This window comes from Nansenia antarctica, assembly GCF_963989245.1.
Source record: "Nansenia antarctica genome assembly, chromosome: 6".
NCBI classification, from domain to species: Eukaryota; Metazoa; Chordata; class Actinopteri; order Argentiniformes; family Microstomatidae; genus Nansenia; species Nansenia antarctica.
Window position 1 is genome coordinate 17,338,872 of NC_137676.1, and position 17,983 is coordinate 17,356,854.

Genomic DNA, 17,983 nt, shown 5'->3' on the forward strand with positions numbered 1-17,983 from the left:
CTTAATAGGCCTTTAGTTTTCTGCGTTGTTGTTGAATTCCATACAGCAGCACACGTGCGGCGCGCCATCGGATAGAATTTATAGTGAGTGACACAAACCGGTAAGCCACGCCCACGCCTCTTCGTTTCACTCAGGTGCACCTGTGCACATGGGACATGTCCAGCCTTCTTCTTCTTTTTATTTGATTGGCGGTTGGCAACCAGCTTAAGGTGCATTACCGCCACCTACTGGACTGTGTGGCTCATTACCACCCCCTACCGGACTGTGTGGAACGTTAGCTTGACAGGGGGAAAATTGTAAATGAAATAAATAAACAAAATGGTGGGGAGGGGTAGGGGGAAAAATGTAAATGAAAGAAATAAACAAAATGGTGGGGAGGGGTAGGGTTAAATCCTACCTATCAATCCTGTTTCTTTCAGATATTTAATTACCTGGTTATTTACTTTATCTGTGTTTCCAAGTAAGTTCCCTACAGTAAACCTTAACTTAACTTTCTGAATTGCTGCTTTCAGGAGCTTTCTCTGTTCTTCATATTTTCCACATTCCAGCAGCACATGCTGAACAGATTCCGGGTTATTGCAGTGTGCACAAATGCCGTTTGGGTGTTTTCCTATTCTGTAAAGTGTGTCATTCAACCCAGTATGACCTATCCTGAGCCGGGATATCACTGTCTCTTCTTTCCGGTTCCTGCCCATCCTACTTCCTATTCCGACTTTCTTTTGAATGTTAAACAAATGCCTTCCTGTTTCATTTCTGTTCCAGTTTTCTTGCCATAGTTCCTGCATGTGTTTTTTAATGATTGATTTTACCTCAGCTTTACTAAGTGGAATATCCATTTCTATTGATTCTGATTTAAGTGACTGCTTAGCTAATATATCCGCATCTTCATTTCCTTCTACCCCTACATGAGCAGGAACCCAAACAAAGCAAACAGTGATATCCATACTATATATTACATAAATTAAATGATGGATCTTGAAAACAATATCCTGTCTGCATGATTTCAACGATCTGATACTTGACAGTGCTGCCCAACTGTCAGAGGCAATGAGTGCATTACTAACCCTATTCTCTACCAACCATTCTAATGCTGTCAATATTGCTAGGAGCTCCACTGTGTACACTGATAAATGATCAGTGGTTCTTTTTTTAATTCCTGTTTTATACTGTGGGAAGAATACTGCAGCTCCTGTACGTCCTGTCTCTGGGTCTTTTGAGCCATCTGTAAAAATTAAGAACTTGCCTGTATAGTGCTGACCAATATAGTTTTGTACCACATTCCCAGGATGTGCATGTTTGGACTTCTTTCGTAGTTCTTGCTGTATATCTAAATCTACTAATGGATTCACATATAACCAGGGTGGAATAATTGAGTGCGGGATTACTGGACTATACCGTAATTTATCTAAATCGTACCTTTTTGCTATTGTATTCCCTATCCATCCAAAACTCATATAATGAGTCTTATTATGCTCCCAACAATCTTGTACAATAGACCTAGTTGGATGTGAACTATTCTGACCTTGGAGATTAACCCAGTAAGCTAACAATAGTTTAATTCTGCGTATCCACAGTGGCTGTTCCCCAACTTCAACTTGTATTGCTGCTACTGGGGATGTTTTAAAAGCTCCACTACAAGTCCTTGTGTTTGTTGCACATCCAACTTTTTAAGATGGCTTACTGCTGCTGACATGTATCCTAAACATCCATAATCTAGAGAAGCCCTCATCAAAGCCTGATACACATTAAACAATGCTGCTCTGCTTGCTCCCCAATCTCTCCCTGACAGGCATCTTAACAGGTTATTGACCTTTTTACATTTATCTTTTACTTTATCCGTGTGCTGTTTCCAGGTCAACTTTTCATCAAATAAAACACCAAGGAATCTAATTACATGAACCTGTTCTAAAGTATGCCCATATAATTTCAATGACACTTCTCTCGATCGTTTAGAAAAAACTATTACCTGTGTTTTAGGTATAGATAATTTGAACCCCCACTCATTTGCCCATTGTTCCACCTTCTCAATTGCAATCTGCATTTTCTTCTCTATGTATCTCAGATTCCGCCCCCTTATCCACAAGGTCCCGTCATCTGCATACAAAGACTTCCCTATTCCTTTTTCTATTTGTTCAAAGATGTCATTAATCATGACATTGAATAATACTGGACTACAAACACTCCCCTGTGGAGTCCCATTCTCAACCCTGTATTCCTTTGAATGTTCTGTCCCTACCCTTATCTGTATTGTCCTGCCAAAAAGAAAATCTAACACCCAGTTATATAACCTACCATCTACCCCCAGTTTACTTAATTTGATTAGCAATCCTTCCTTCCACAACATATCATAAGCTTTCTCAACATCGAAAAAGACAGCTAACACCATTTCTTTGTTAGTTTGAGCTTTCCTAATTTCTGACTCAAGACGTAAAATGGAATCCATAGTATTTCTTCCTCTACGGAACCCACTTTGAAAAGGAGAGAACAACTCTTTACTTTCTAAATAGTATGTTAGCCTTTCTGTGATCATTCGCTCCATAGTTTTCCCTAACTGTGATGTAAGTGCTATTGGTCTGTAGCTTGATGGATCTGATGGGTCTTTACCTGGTTTTAAAATAGGTACAATGATTGAGTGTTTCCATTTGTTTGGAATTTTACCTGATTCCCACACTTTATTAAACAACTTTAATACTACATATAATGCATGATCCTTCATATGAGCTAACATACTATAGCAAATACCATCCTTCCCTGGTGATGATTGCCTCCTCACATTTACAGCCCTTTTTAATTCAAGCAATGTAAAAGGTAAATCTAAACTATCCCTTGTTGCACTCTTCTTTACATTAACATCTATATTCTGAGCAAGAATTGTATCCCTACGGTGTCTAGCATTTACTGTTAAATTACCTGAACTGTGAACTTTCACTAGTGTTTCTGCCAGAAGTTCTGCCTTATCTTTATTACTGACTGCTGATTTATTGCTACCTGTCAACACTGGTATTACATAATTCCTTTTAATTCCACTCATTCTTCGGATCATTCCCCATATATCAGACAGCTTAGTCTCCCTTCCTATCGTATTACAATATTTCCTCCAGTATGTCCGTTTAGCTGTTTTTATTGTTTTCCTAACTACTGCTTGTGCCCTTTTATATTGAATTAATGATTCCAGAGAATGATGTTTTTTCAACTGTCTAAATGAACTATTCCTATGCTTAACTGCTTGCCAACACTCTTTATCCCACTGCACATGGGACATGTCCAGCCTTTCCCCCCAAAATGATACTAAAATAAATATTTAGAGGCATCTTATTTTCAGCCTATCAACGTCATCCTGCTTAGGGACTGCTTAGGGGCTGTGTAGGAAGTCACGTTTTCACTCGAAACAAATAACGTGGGACTGACACTAGCGTCTCATAAATCAATAGAATAATTTATTATCAATTCATTCAATACTCAATTCAGTCCCAGTAAAATGCAATCAAGAGAAAAAAAAAAGACAAACTCGCAAGGACAGAGCAACATTATACCCCGGTGAAATAGAATAGTTGTTTACTGGATTTAAGCCTTCTGTTGCATACATTTTAAAACATAGTATAGTTGGTCACAACATCTGTGATTCAGATTCCTTCAGCTGTAGACTACATATCCCCAAGAAAGCCTGTATACAGACCAAGGCTTATTATTGATTTATTATTGCTATTATTGTTATTATAAAGAAAAATAAAGCATTGGAACATTTGCTATACGGGCCTGTTTTGGTCTGGATGGTCCACAAACACTAACGTATTTGTTTCGCATAGTCTTTTTATAGTTATGGGGAAAAAAAAGGAATCTCAATTATCAATTTTTCTTTCAATATTATTTTTATTTCACAACAGACAAACATCAACATATTACATTATAGATGAAAAAACAACAATAAAATACATAAACCAAATATTGTTTAATGGATATTATTTTATTAGATATTATTGCTATTAGTGGCTTTAATAGTCCGCGCCAGCAGAGCTGTCTAGTTCAGTTTGACAGCGTTGAGCGCCTGATATGCGCTCTCCTCTCCTGCGCGGTGACAGCTGCTCGCGGACTGCACTCCAGAAAAAAACAACGCAGCCATTTTGAGTCGAGCACAACAACTCAAACGGGAAAATAAACGTGTCGATGTACTCGAAAAAACGATTCAAAGTAATCGCCATGTGTTGTGCAATGACCATCCTGTGTGGTCCGTTTCCAATTTGGCGATACTACGGCCATCTCGCAGCCTGTCACAGTCTGTCGTCCCTATTTTCGGCCGTGCCGTCTCATCCGGCTGGCATTCTGAAATGCAACTCGTCACCATTCATCCCAAAGCTTTAAATCCAAAAGCGACCAATCAGCGCCGCCCGGAATCCGATGTCAGTGAGGTACATCCAATCGGCGCATGCGTCTCACGAGCGAGCGTAGCACGGTCAAGATGGCGGCGGGCTCCGATTTGCTGGACGATGTTTTCTTCAACACAGAGGTGGACGAGAAAGTAGTGAGTGATCTCGTCGGATCTTTGGAGTCTGAGCTCACGGGATCGGCTCACGGAAACTCCGCGGTCAGGGTCCAGGCTGCAACCAATCACATAGGCAATTCCAATGTCCAGGACAGCAAAATCATGGGACTTTCAAAAGAGCTTGCTAAAGCAGGTAAGCAGCGCTATGGGCTTAGCGGGTGACTCTGGTTAGCTCATTTTAAATGGTCACGTTGTTTTGTTTATTTCCATCTCTTTTACACACAAGTAATGGACACAACTAACGCATGAGTGGCATGAGTTCCGCTACAAATATGATCATATTTACCTTTCTCTCATGTATGTATTTTATCCGCTGTGGTAGGGAGCGGAGTCCAGGGAGGTGTCATTAACAGTACCAGGTCCCCGTGTTCCACCATGGAGGCGGCAGCGGGAGCCGGGACCACATCGGCGGCGGGATCGGGCATGACAACCGGTCCCAGTCAAGGCAAGGCAACGGGAACAGTTAGTGGTGTTGTAACTACTATGGTGTCTGACCACGGAGGAGCAGGGATCGGCAAACCTGGGACGGCTGGCATGCAACAAACTTTGAATGGAAGTAGCGTGGTGACGAACTCTCATCATTTAGGGAACTCGGGGAACAACATGAACATTCAGTCTGCTGTCACGGTTGTCAACAACGGACCGTGCTCCTCCGTGCTCAAAGGAAACCTAACGTCGCCCCCCCCAGCTTCCAGTACTACTGTCATTCAGAACTCTTTGCAGAATGCTGTCACTTCGACTGTGATCTCGAGCGGTGTGCCCACTGTCACACTCGTGAGGCCACCTATGCAATGCACCCCCGGGACAGTCACCTCGCAAAGCGGGAGCAATAACACCGTTTTAACACCCTCCTGTGTCAACGTTGCCCATCCTGCGAGTTTGTTAGGACAGATCAACAAGTTTGAATCGCCTAAGATCATACAGACAACAGCGCAGGTCGTCGCGGCTCCCAACGTTGTGAAAAGCACACTTTTACAGAATGTGACGAGGACTTCGATGCCATCGGCAATCGCCGCCAGTCCCGGCGGGATACGGACCATCGCGCCCCAGATGCTGGCCCCCAGGCTGCCCCATCCCCAACAGAATGCTCCAAACATCCAAAATATTCAGCTCCCTCCAGGTAACTTTAACATTTTCTGACCAAGTTATTCTTTAAAAGCGTTCTCCTTCTTCTTCTTCTTTTTCTTTTTCTTTTGTAAACAATCCACTGTTGTGAATGATGCTCTCACAAAAGTGACCTATTAACAATAACTTTGTTGATAGCCTAAAACTTGTAGCATCAGAAATGCAACAGCTTCACATGTCATTGCTTTTCGACACATAGGAACCTTTTGTTTGTTTATCAGAGAAACTGCCAATGGACACTCTGTGTCCCTCCTGGAAGTGTGTGTGTGTGTGTGTGTGTGTGTGTGTGTGTGTGTGTGTGTGTGTGTGTGTGTGTGTGTGTGTGTGTGTGTGTGTGTGTGACAGCCAGAGTGAGTGAACATTCCATTGATTCTGTCTATTCCTGTTATCATGGTGGCACAGTGACACAGTGACATCAACAAGGACATGTTTGCAAGCACAGTCAAGCTACTGTTCAAGCAGCAGGCAGAGGTCATGTCAAACAAGGCTATTCCACCGTAGGCTGTTATTCATCTGACTCTGTGATGCTTTGATAACGTTTGCACCTCACGGCTACACGTTTCGAGAACTGATTCCGCAAACTTTTGAAAACTCTGCAAGGGAGTTTTCCGTATTCGTATATTCCTTGGATTCCGCAGCCGTATGGTCAGCGATACGGGAGCGTGTTGATACCGTCACTGGATAAAAGCATCTGCTAAATGTCAAAAATGTAAATGTACATATCAATATGCTACGTCTGTATGTCATGGCTAACTACTATCTCAATGTCCACACTTGTACACAAAATAGAACGCATGGCCAATACACTGGTGAAGTGCATCATCATAATCGAAGAATACCATGACAACGAAGATAAGGCTGTTGTTTTGCATGATCAAATGTTTGTATTTGATATTCAATACATGTGTACTGGTGCAAGTAGCGTGGCTAATGTGACCAGTCACTAATACAGCTAAAAGAAATGTTTTTGAAAATAAAAAAATTGTATCACCCAATTTAAGAGGAACATTGGAGAATCAGAACATTGCCTAGTAACCAACCTACAAGAGTTTCAAGAAACACCTTTATCATTTTGAAAGCTTATGAAGTGTATTCACGGTATGGACTCCTAAGAGCCCAATAAATAGCCTACACTTGATGAACCAGTGCTGTGATATTATTGACAGTCTTCTAGAAACATCTTAGCAAGAGGCACTTCAACAATTATCATTAGGCTAAGTTTATTATGCTTCGGCTCTTTTCACACAACTAAAGTTAAGTTACACAGATTAATAACATACTAATAACATATATATTGGGTGTGTGTCTGTGCGTAATATAGGCGTAAGAGAACAAAGGCCTAGAAATATGAGTAATAATTAAAAAATAAATAATTGTATATGAATAAAAACACTTTATGCTATGAATGGTACTTTATATAGAGTAATATTGCGGAGAATGTTTTGTTGTGCTTCCTGGTTTCGTATCAACACGTGCATGCCCTTGTGTGATGTAGTGACGTGCTTCTGGAACGTGCTGAATAAGTTCCTGTTTCTACCAGCTGTGATATGCGATTCTGTGTGGCTGGAAAATCTTTGCATAACAGTGTGAAAACACTTGTGTGACCAGAGATCAGATGGGCTCTGAAATCGTGTATCGACGTTGTGTAGCCATGCCCTTACGTTAGGCCGACTGATTTGGGTCCGGTCTGTAAACTTTAAAATGTTTATTTAAACAATCTTGTTGATCCTTCCCTTCGTTGTCTCTGCCTTCTTGGTGTTTACACATCTAAGGAACTGGATTAAACTGGTTTAAGCAACATGGCAAAAGCTCCCTCTAGCCTAACTGGAAGGCTAGATTGACCCATTAGCAAAGCTTACACCTACCTGGTTCTTTCAGCCCTGCAAACTCTGAGACGGTGGGGTTAAGTTGTGTGTATGTTGATCCTTCCGGAGCTAGACTCTGACCCCTGTGTGACCTCTCACCTATGACCCCTTTGTGATGTTTTCCCTTTGCAGGGATGGTCCTGGTGCGCAGTGAGAGCGGGCAGCTGTTGATGATCCACCAGCAGACCCTGGCCCAGATGCAGGCCCAGTCTCAGTCCCAAAGCGCCATGACTCCACGGCCCGCAACCCCCACCAGCACTCCCTCTGTCCAGATCACCTCTGTGCAGGTAAACACACACACACACACACACACACACACACACATTCATCTGCACTCCTGCCCGTACATTTACACAGTCATAGACACAGATATTCCTTAAGTACTAAGCAGGCTCACACACACACACACACACACACACACACACACACACACACAGACACACCAGAATTCAGCTTTGTGAACTGTAATCTCCAGGGGTAGAGAGGACATGGCATTTTGGAAGGTAAAGACAGGAAAAACACAGAGGCCTAGGAGAACCCCTGAGCCCCCCTCTCCTCTTGTCTCTGCTCCAGGCTCCAGGGGCGCCCCTCCTGGCCCGTCAGGTGACCCCCACCACCATCATCAAGCAGGGCTCCTCGGCCCAGACCAGCGTGCAGGCGACCACCACGCTGCAGAGGCCGCCTGTACTTCAGGTAGACAGACAGACAGACAGACAGACACCTGTTGGCTGACCACACACTGACACGTCACACACACTGCCCTCCAAACACACACACACACACACACACACACACACAGACAGACAGATACCCCCCATGACGATGACTGACTCCACAACATGTCATGTTACTTTATTAGGACACCTAACAAACCCTCACCCCTTCTCCCCCTCCCCACCCCCTCTCTCTCTCTCTTTTTCCCTCTCTCCCCATCTCTCTTTCTCACCCCCCCCCCCCCCCCCCCCTCTCTCTCTCTTCTCCCCCTCTCCTCTCTCTCATGTCATCTCAATTCCCGGTCTCCTGTAGAACACCATCATGCTGGGGGGCACCGCCACCACCCCAGGCCAGCCTATGGCCACGCCCCCTCCGATGCAGCCTGGGGCGGCAGGAGCAGCAGCGGTGGTGACCCAGAGAGCAGGGACCCCCGGAGCTGCTACTGCTGGGACCCCTGGTACCCCCGCTGTGGCCACCACGGTGAGGCAACGCTCCTCACCTCCACCTCCCCGAGCCCCAGTAGCAAACCTGTGTGTCTAGTTACTCCGTATTGAAACTCACCTTCATGCACTAGATACTCCCACATATAATACACTACCTGACTATGGTTAAAGTGTAATGGAAAGAAAATGTTCCCAGTTTTGCTCTTTGACCTGGTTCAGACACCTCTGTTCCAGCGCCAAGTTGCTGGCGTGGTGGTAATGTGTGTGTGTGTGTGTGTGTGTGTGTGTGTGTAGGAGACCCTCGAGAACGTGAAGAAGTGTAAGAACTTCCTGTCTACGTTGATCAAGCTGGCCTCCAGTGGGAAGCAGTCTTCGGAGACCACTGCCAACGTCAAGGAGCTGGTCAAAAACCTGCTGGTATATCTCTCTCTCCTTCCCTCCCTCAGCCTCCCTCTCTACCTCTATGTTCTCTTCTCCCATTGGTTGTATAACACTTGTCACATTCCCTGATGCTTCTCGTGCGTGTGTCCACACAGGAAGGGAAGATGGAAGCGGAGGACTTCACCAGTAGGCTATACCGGGAGCTCAACTCTTCCCCACAGCCATATCTCGTGCCTTTCCTCAAGGTGAGACTAATGGCTATCAGCAGGTATGAAGGACTATCCAAACACAATGAGAGAGCATCTATTTTACATGGGCATTGGCTATCATTTTTATCAGTTGATATTAAAGCGCTTGTATATGGGGAGCAATAGGCTGCTGTTATTAATCTGTAACATTGATGTATTGATGCCATGCTAACTCAGAGACGCGTCACAAATAACTAATTAAACCAAATACTGTATGTAACTGACGATTAGCAATTCCTACCCACCAAATACAGTGGACAAATAAAAATGGAAATAAAATGTCCCATTCGAGGACCGACTTGTCCAGTGACAAGAAAAAGTATGTGAACCCTTTGGAATTACCTGTTTTTAATTTAATTAATTGATCATAAAATGGGATCTGATCTTCATCTAAGTCAAAAGTATAGACAAACACAATGTGCTTAAGCTAATAACACACCAACAATTATAATCGTTCATGTCTTTATCGAACACACCCATTGAACATTCACAGTGCTAGTGGAAAAAGCAAGTGAACCCTTGGATTTAATAACAGGTCGAACCTCCTGACGTTATCCTGACAAACTTGGGAATGCATTTTCCCCTCTGATGGCAAGCTGTCCAGGCCCCGAGGCATGAAAGCAGCCCTGAATCATGATGCTCCCTCCACTGTACTTCACTGTTGGTTTTCATGTTGGTATGTGGTGCTCTTTTTACGCCGTAGGTAGTGCTATGTGTTCTTCCCGAAGAATTCCACCTTAGTTTCATCAGTCCATAAAACATTTTCCCAGTAGCGTTGTGGAGTGTCACGGTGCTCTTTGGCAAACCTCAGGAGCGCAGCAACGTTTTTTTGGGGAGAGCAGAGGCTTCCTCTGTGGTGTCCTGCCATGGACACCATGCCTGTTCAATGTTTTTACGTATGGTAGACTCATGAACAGAGATGTTAGCCAGTTCCAATGATTCCTTCAAGCCTGTAGCTGTTACTCGAGGGTTCATTGAGAATTCTGCGTTGTGCCTTTGGAGTCATCTTGGCTGGGCTCCCACTTCTAGGGAGATTAGCCACAGTCATAAATCATCCCCATTTATAGACAATTTGTCGAACTGTGGACTGATGAATGTCTAAACTCTTTGAGATTTGGTAGCTCTTTGCAGCTTTATGCAAATCAACAATGTTTGATCGTAGGTCTTCGTATAGTGGGTTTCTCTTTATTTGTGGGTTAAAATGTGTATATTGAGAAGCTTAAATTGTGTGGAACTGTATATATTGAAATGACCTCAAGGAACCAGAGGGAGGGTCTTGTCTGAGCAGATTAACACGTTGATGATCACCCTAAAACCTGGCAGACAATAGAACTAGGGATGCTCCGATCTGGATTTTTGGGGCCGATACCGATCACCGATTTTTTTCCTCAAGATCAACCGATACCGATACCGATTTTAAAAAAAATACATAACTGTAGGCCTACTGACTGGATAGCCTACATATTTTTTGCTTTTTAGACAAAAGTTTTGATCCATTAGGCACCAAGCAAACGCAGACCCATTTTTATGGCATAGTAAAGGTCTGGCCTATCACCCAGTTAGGGCCTGAAGCCCAAGTCAGTCGATATGGCTGTATAAAAGACATCATAAACGTGGCCTTCATGGTTTACATACTGTTACGTCCTCCTATGTTTTCTGTTCAGTTATCTGTCTTCCCCAGGGGAAAAAAAAAAAAAAAAAAGCCGTTTTTTTCCGATCGGCCATTTTTGCCGATCACCAATCGAGTCATTTGGAGTGAAATCGGCCGATTTAAATCGGTGGCCGATAAATCGGAGCATCCCTAAATAGAACCGGTTTTCTGCTCAAGTTTCGTCACAGCAACAGACAACAGATGCATCTGAATTGTCACAAAGACATGGCCACCTCTTTTGTTTTCTCTAGTCGGCCCATGACGCCTAGGAACCCATGACGATATTGAGACAGCCAGGACAATGGGTGGGGAAAAGACTGTATAAGGGATATGCTGGCGGTTGTTCAGGGCCTGCTTCATGAACCAGCCCGGCTTTGATTGTCTGCAATAAAGAAGTCTACTGAGACCATCAACAGCTCTGGGTTTGTGAGATATTATTTAGAAGTTTTTTTTAAGTAAAAATGTGTTACGACAATCGCAGATCTCTTTTTTGCAAGGCATGGCTCACATCAGCCAGATTTTTCTTGTGAATAGCAAACTCAAAATGTTTGTCAAAACAGTCATCTGTTTTCAGTCATCTCCAACCTCCCATCTCGTTTCATTGATTGGACTCCAGGTTTGCTAACCCTGTCTCCAATTAGCTTTTGTAGAAGTCGTTAGCCTAGTTGGGTTCACATACTTTTTCCAACCTACACTGTGTGAATGTTTGAATAATAATAATAACTTTTTATTTGTATAGCGCTTTTCTTGCAAACGTTGCAGCTCCAATCATTATATAATCATAATTTAATTATTTAGTAATTTAAAGGCAATATTAAAAAGATGGGGTTTTAGTCTTGACTTGAAGATATTTGCTGAGGTTGCATCCCTAATGTAAACTGGCAGTGCATTCCACAATTTGGGTGCATAAAATGAGAATGCAGCCTCACCAAATCTCTTCTTTTGTACATAGAAAACGAGCGTCAGAAGACCTGAGAGCTCTATTGGGCTGATATGCTAGCAAAAGGTCTTTCAGATATTCTGGTGCTATGCCAGTGAGAGCTTTATAAACAGAAAAAAGCAGAAGGATCTTGAAATCTATTCTGAACTTAATAGGAAGCCAGTGTAGAGTTTCTAAAATAGGAGTTATATGAGCTTGTCTGCTTGTTTTGGTTAAAACTCTCGCTGCTGCATTTTGGACTAATTGCAGCTGGCCAATAGCTTTCTTCGGAAGACCAGAAAGGAGACTGTTACAATAGTCCAAACGGGTAATAACAAAAGCATGCATTAACACTTCTGCGTCAGCTTGCCGGAGAAAAAGCTTAAGTCATAATCTATAATCACACCTAGATTCTTAGCTTCATGTTTGCAGTTTGAAAGCAGGGTTCCCATCATATTCGACAATTTGTCTTTTTGTTGTTCTGGTCCAATGACAAGAATCTCAGTTTTGTCCTGATTTAGTTGTAGAACATTTTTGGACATCCAAAGTTTTATATCTCGGAGACAATTCTCCAGCGAGCTGAGTGCATGTGAATTATCAGGCAATACTGATATGTACAGCTGAGTATCATCAGCATAACTATGAACATTTACACCATGTTTTCTGATTCCACCTAATGGGATCATGTACAGGGAGAAGAGCAAGGGACCAAGAATAGACCCCTGAGGGACCCCACATGTAATGTCAACATTATCAGAAACAGAGTCTCCCAGGACAACAGAGAAATGCCTACCAGCTCGATACCATTTAAACCACTCTAAGGTCATGTTCTCACATGAAACTCTGAATCATGAGATGATTGCAAGTGGATGAGATTGCAACATTGTTGCATAAATTATTTCTCTGATTTACGTTCTCACAGCCCTTTATGTAAACGAAGTAACATACGCAATCGAAGCAACAGACGTGGTAGTTGATTGGTCAGTTTGCCCGTTCATCCCACTCTTATCCAGATCAACACGCATGCGCTGTTGTTTTCCTATGGACAGCCTCGATGCGTTGTTTCTAATCGGAGCGAAACCACCCTTTTCAAGCGGAGCATCCATCGGCTGTTTGCTCCAGGAGTGACTTCGAATGCGAGTTCTCATAGCTCCAAACGACGCAGAGCAAAGCGAATTTTATCCTAAACTCTGATTCCAAGTGAAGCAAATGTTCTAGTGAGAACACATCCTAATACAAGTCCTGAGAGACCAACACAGTTTTCTAAACAATGTATTAGAATAGTGTGATCTACTGCATCAAAAGCAGCACTCAAATCTAACAAGACAAGAACTGATACACCACCAGCATCTATGATAAGTCTGAGATCGTTGTGAATGATTGTATTCAAAATAGACAAGAACAATACAATAATCTGTGTTATTAGTTCAACATTTTTTTTTATATCATTATTTTTAACTTAATTCAGATCAGACCATATTTTAAGACAAACTTATACACATCCAGGTAATTCCAAAGGGTTCACTTTTTCTTGACACTGTAGTTGTTTGTGTTTCTGACTCCCCTCCCCCTCCCTCCCTCCCTCCCCCCTGTGCCCCTCTCTCCAGAGGAGTCTCCCTGCCCTGCGGCAGATGACCCCCGACTCGGCGGCCTTCATCCAGCAGAGCCAGCTGCCCCAGGCCAGCACCCAGCCCGCCTCTGCCTCCACGGCCCTCACCGCTGTGGTGTTGGGCGGCACGTCCATGCAGAGGACCCCCCTCACCACCACCACCACCGCCACCCCCACTACCGGTGTCGGGGCGAAGGGGATGTTGGTGGGGGCGGGCACTGTTCATCAGTCCCCCGTCATCAACCTGGCCCAGACGCCTCACAGCAAACCTGGCATGGTAAAACAGTAGTTCGCGGTTCCCGCGTTTACCTTTGGCTGCGACCATGCAGTTTGAGCTCTTTATTAGCATAGGATTGTATAACTGTTTTGATATTATGCTGTATGGTCTGTTACAGTACTATATTAGAGGCCGGTTTCACAAATAAGGCTTAAGCCTAGTCCTGGACTAAGTCACACTTTCAGTGTAAAATCCCCATTGAAAGATGCTTTTTAGTCTAGGATTAGGCTTAAGCCTTGTCTGTGAAACCGGCCCTATGTGTATTATCTGCTTCAGCTTATACGTCTTTCTCTCACTTTGTCCCTCTGGTCCTTCTCTCTCTCTCTCTCTCTCTCTCTCTCTCTCTCTCTCTCTCTCTCTCTCTCTCTCTCTCTCTCTCTCTGTCTCCCCCTCTCTCTAGATTGTGCCCCAGCAGCAGGGGGCGATGGTGAGACCCCAGATGACCCTGGCCCAGTCGCCCATGGTGACCCTGAGAGGCCAGCCCCACAGTCGCATCATCATGGGCCAGCCGCAGGTGGTCAAACAGCTGCAGACAGGTGTGTGTGTGTGTGTGTGTGTGTGTGTGTGTGTGTGCGCGCGCATGCATTTCATATCGTGTGAATAAAGAGTTCCTGTGCGTTTAAGGTCACGTGAGAAATCTCTGCTAATTCTCCAACAGTTCCACTGTTGTGTTAACGCATAAAGCCATTCATCAGGGTACGATTCGCTTTCTCTGTGTTTCGATGACTCCAGCGGAGTAGACACCACCGCTCTGTGTGTTTTTCCACTAGCCGGCTCAGGGATATAAACACCTCTCTCAGGACAATAGAGGGAGCAGGGTCAATGACAGAAACCGTTAGGTGTAAGTGCAGTGTCTTTGTCTGCGGCCGGCTGCTATTAGGCAGGGGAGACGGCAGTAATGTGATAAGTGCCGTTGTGTGCACTGCTCTCTCTCTCTCGCACTGCTCTCTCTCTCTCTCTCTCTCTCTCTCTCTCTCTCTCTCTGGAGACTAGTCCTATTGTCGCTCACCTACCAGGGACTGTAAGGGAACACTGCCCCCTTGTGATGTATGTGTGTAACTGTAACAGCATGTGGGAAAAGGCACATTTTATTATAAATGTATATTATTTCATATTATATTATGCCCCCTTGTGATGTATGTGTGTAACTGCATGTGGAAAAGGCACATTTTTTTATTATAGATGTATATTATTTAATATTATATCATGTTATTTCCCCTCCCCTTTTCTCTCTCTCTACTCCTCTCGTTCTCTCTCCATCCCTCCCTCCCTCTCTCTCTCTCTCTCTCTCTCTCTCTGGGTCAGTTCCTGTGGCGAAGCAGGCTCTCGCCCCGGGGACCAGGGTGTCTATGGGTCCCCAGTCTGTTCTGTCGGCAGCACAGAGGAACAAGCTGAAGGAGGCCGGGGGAGGAACCTTCAGGTCAGCATCACACACCCCTGTGGGCCCCCGTTCACGCTAGCGCACATCAGACGACAGCTTCCATGGATGAACTCACCTGAAGTGTTTTTCCCCTCCGATGTCACTATTTGTCTACTGATTCTCACTGCTTGTTATTACTGACTTTTGACTCCCAACACCTCTACGTTAACCTAATTTCTTAGTGAAATTGAAGCCTATACAAACATGATACTGAATCTCTCTCTCTCTCATCCCTCCATCCCACTAGGGATGATGATGACATCAACGACGTGGCCTCCATGGCGGGCGTGAACCTGTCAGAGGAGAGCGCCCGTATCCTAGCGACCAACTCGGAGCTGGTCGGCGCGGTAACCCGCTCCTGTAAAGACGAGGCCTTCCTCTACACCTCGTCGTTGACCCGGAGAGTGATGGAGATCGGTGAGACACACACACACACACACACACACACACACACAGTTCTCTGTGACACGAGCGACTGCTTGTCTGGAGCCAGGTGAGACACACACTCACAGTCTCTGATCCACCCTCCCCCCCCCCCCCCCTCCCCCCTACAACAGGCAGGAAGTTTGGTATGACAGAGCTGGGCCCGGAGGTGATAAACTACGTTTCCCATGCTACCCAGTCACGGCTACAGAACCTGCTGGAGAAAGTCTCGGAAGTGGCGCAGCAGAAGAACATGACCTTCAAGGTGAGGGACTACCTCCTCAGTGTCTTGCTGTGTGTGCGCGTGCATGTGTGGTATGAGGTATATTTAGACTCTCCCCTTTTTTTTCTTCTTTCTCTCTCTTCCTCGACCCCCCCCCCCCCACACACCTCCTTCCATCCCTCTCTCCTTCAGGAGGACGACAGGTATGAGCACGTGGGTGATGTCCGAACTCAGCTGAAGTTCTTTGAGCAGCTGGACCAGATGGAGAAGCAGAGGAAGGAGGAGCAGGAGAGGGAGATCCTGATGAAGGCTGCCAAGGTAACGAGGCGTCATCGGCCATAGGAAACAGCCGACAAAACTGGGTTCTTTGCGCCATCTGGTGGCTCTAACCGGAAGTCCTAAAACTGTCCCCTCTGTCTGTCTGTCTGTCTGTCTCAGTCTCGGTCGCGGCAGGAGGACCCCGAGCAGCTCCGTCTCAAGCAGAAAGCCAAAGAGGTGAGAGGAGAGAGCTTCTGCACGTGGATTTGGATCGAACATTTATGATGATGTGTGACGCATCATGTGTTAAAAAATGTGTGCATTATTTTCTGTATTACGCTTAATGTCATGTGTGTATGTTGGCGTGTAGGTGTGTACGCGCACGTCTGCAGTCGTGTGTGTGTGTGTGTGTGTGTGTGTGTGTGTGTGTGTGTTAATTGAATTATATCTTTCACCGATGCACTCAAATGCGTGTTTTTGATATTGTTCATACCTTTTCAAATGTTTCGGGAATGTGCTTTCATCAATGTTGATGCCTTGACTTGCACTGTGATCAAACGAGATTAATAAATGTGCTTGAAAATGAAATGCGGTCCTTGAGAAAGTCTTGAATTTCAAAAAGTCCTTGAGACGGTGTGTGTGTGGAGAGAGGGAGAGGGAGGGAGAGAGAGAGAGAGAGAAAGCTAACTAACTTGTGTATGTGCGTGTTTTCCAGATGCAGCAGCAGGAGCTGAACCAGATCCGGCAGAGAGAGGCTAACCTGACCGCCCTGGCAGCCATCGGCCCCAGGAAGAAACGGAAAATGGACTCGCCCGTCAGCGGAGCCGGAGCTGAGGTACAGTACCAAATGCGGACCGGTCCTAGAACCTGTTCTTTTAAGGTGAATTTGCATCTGCTGATCGTGACCCTCTTTCTCTGTGTCGGTCCAGGGCTCGGGCTCTGGGCCGTCTCAGTCGAGTGGTTCTGGTGGAGGGGGGTCCAGGCAGTTCACCCGGCAGCGCATCACCAGGGTCAACCTCAGGGACCTGCTCTTCTGCCTGGAGAACGAAAGAGAGACCTGTCACTCACACCTGCTCTACAGAGGCTTCCTCAAATAGCAGAGAGACCAGCTAGCACACAGTAGCATCAAATACAGAGAGAGAGAGAGAGAGAGAGACTCCTCTAATACCACCTCACAAAGGGACAAGAGAGACCAGCAACACCCATCAGCATCTCCCTCTAAGGGAGAGAGACCAGCACCTCACCCCTCCTCCCCTGCTGAGCTTGGCTAGAATGAAGACCTCCAGTAGGGAAGGGATCAGCGTCGCCCGTATGGGATATCACGTTCTACCAGCCCTCAAGTGAGGCGGTGACATTCTTGGCCCTCCTTTCCTGGTGCCCCCCCCCCAGCCCTGGCACTTAACAGCACCACCTCTCACAACACTGCCCCCTGGTGTCCTGGAGGCTAAAGCCTCTGAACTGGATGGTCACCTTTTGGGTCTGGAAACATCCCCATGTTCAGTGGGGATATCAGCTTTTACATCTTTTAACCTAAAATGAGTTTGAAAAATATTAATTGACATTTTAGTGTGAGCAACTTTTAACCAGGTCTAACAAACACATTTACCAGAACTGCAGTAATGATGTCCCAAATGTGTTCCCTATCACTGTCAAAACAGAGACTCTTGTGGCGCTTTTTCACTATACGGCCCGGCTCGCCTCGGCTCAGTTCGCTTCGGCACGCTTTTGAACAGTTCTGGGTATTGGCGCTTTTCCACTATACACAAGAGACCAGGAACGAGTAGGAGGAGCAGGAGATAGTAGGCGGAGTTACGCGTCATAACAGTGTCATAAGATTCCCCCCGCTATACAGATCAGCAGGGGGAAAGTTCAACTGTTCAAAAAGTG

At 45.1% G+C, this 17,983-nt stretch overlaps 1 protein-coding gene across 1 annotated transcript; it reads left to right on the top strand.

Annotated features, from left to right (window-relative positions):
* Window positions 1-3,967: 3,967 nt before the first annotated feature.
* On the top strand, window positions 3,968-17,337 carry LOC308159507 (transcription initiation factor TFIID subunit 4-like). The gene is made up of 15 exons (XM_080533310.1): window positions 3,968-4,673; window positions 4,863-5,660; window positions 7,663-7,817; window positions 8,104-8,223; window positions 8,982-9,104; window positions 9,224-9,313; window positions 13,494-13,772; window positions 14,173-14,308; window positions 15,078-15,192; window positions 15,440-15,609; window positions 15,750-15,880; window positions 16,031-16,156; window positions 16,277-16,333; window positions 16,812-16,931; window positions 17,026-17,337. The coding sequence occupies exons 1-15, from the start codon at window positions 4,424-4,426 to the stop codon at window positions 17,191-17,193; spliced, it is 2,838 nt and encodes a 945-aa protein (XP_080389436.1). The 5' UTR covers window positions 3,968-4,423; the 3' UTR covers window positions 17,194-17,337.
* Window positions 17,338-17,983: the final 646 nt, after the last annotated feature.

Coding starts and splice junctions, on each gene's coding strand:
- LOC308159507 (XM_080533310.1), top strand. CDS start 4,424: ATGCGTCTCACGAGCGAGCGTAGCACGGTCAAGATGGCGGCGGGCTCC. Junction 4,674..4,862: donor AAAAGAGCTTGCTAAAGCAG/GTAAGCAGCGCT, acceptor CCGCTGTGGTAG/GGAGCGGAGTCCAGGGAGGT. Junction 15,610..15,749: donor CCGGAGAGTGATGGAGATCG/GTGAGACACACA, acceptor CCCCTACAACAG/GCAGGAAGTTTGGTATGACA.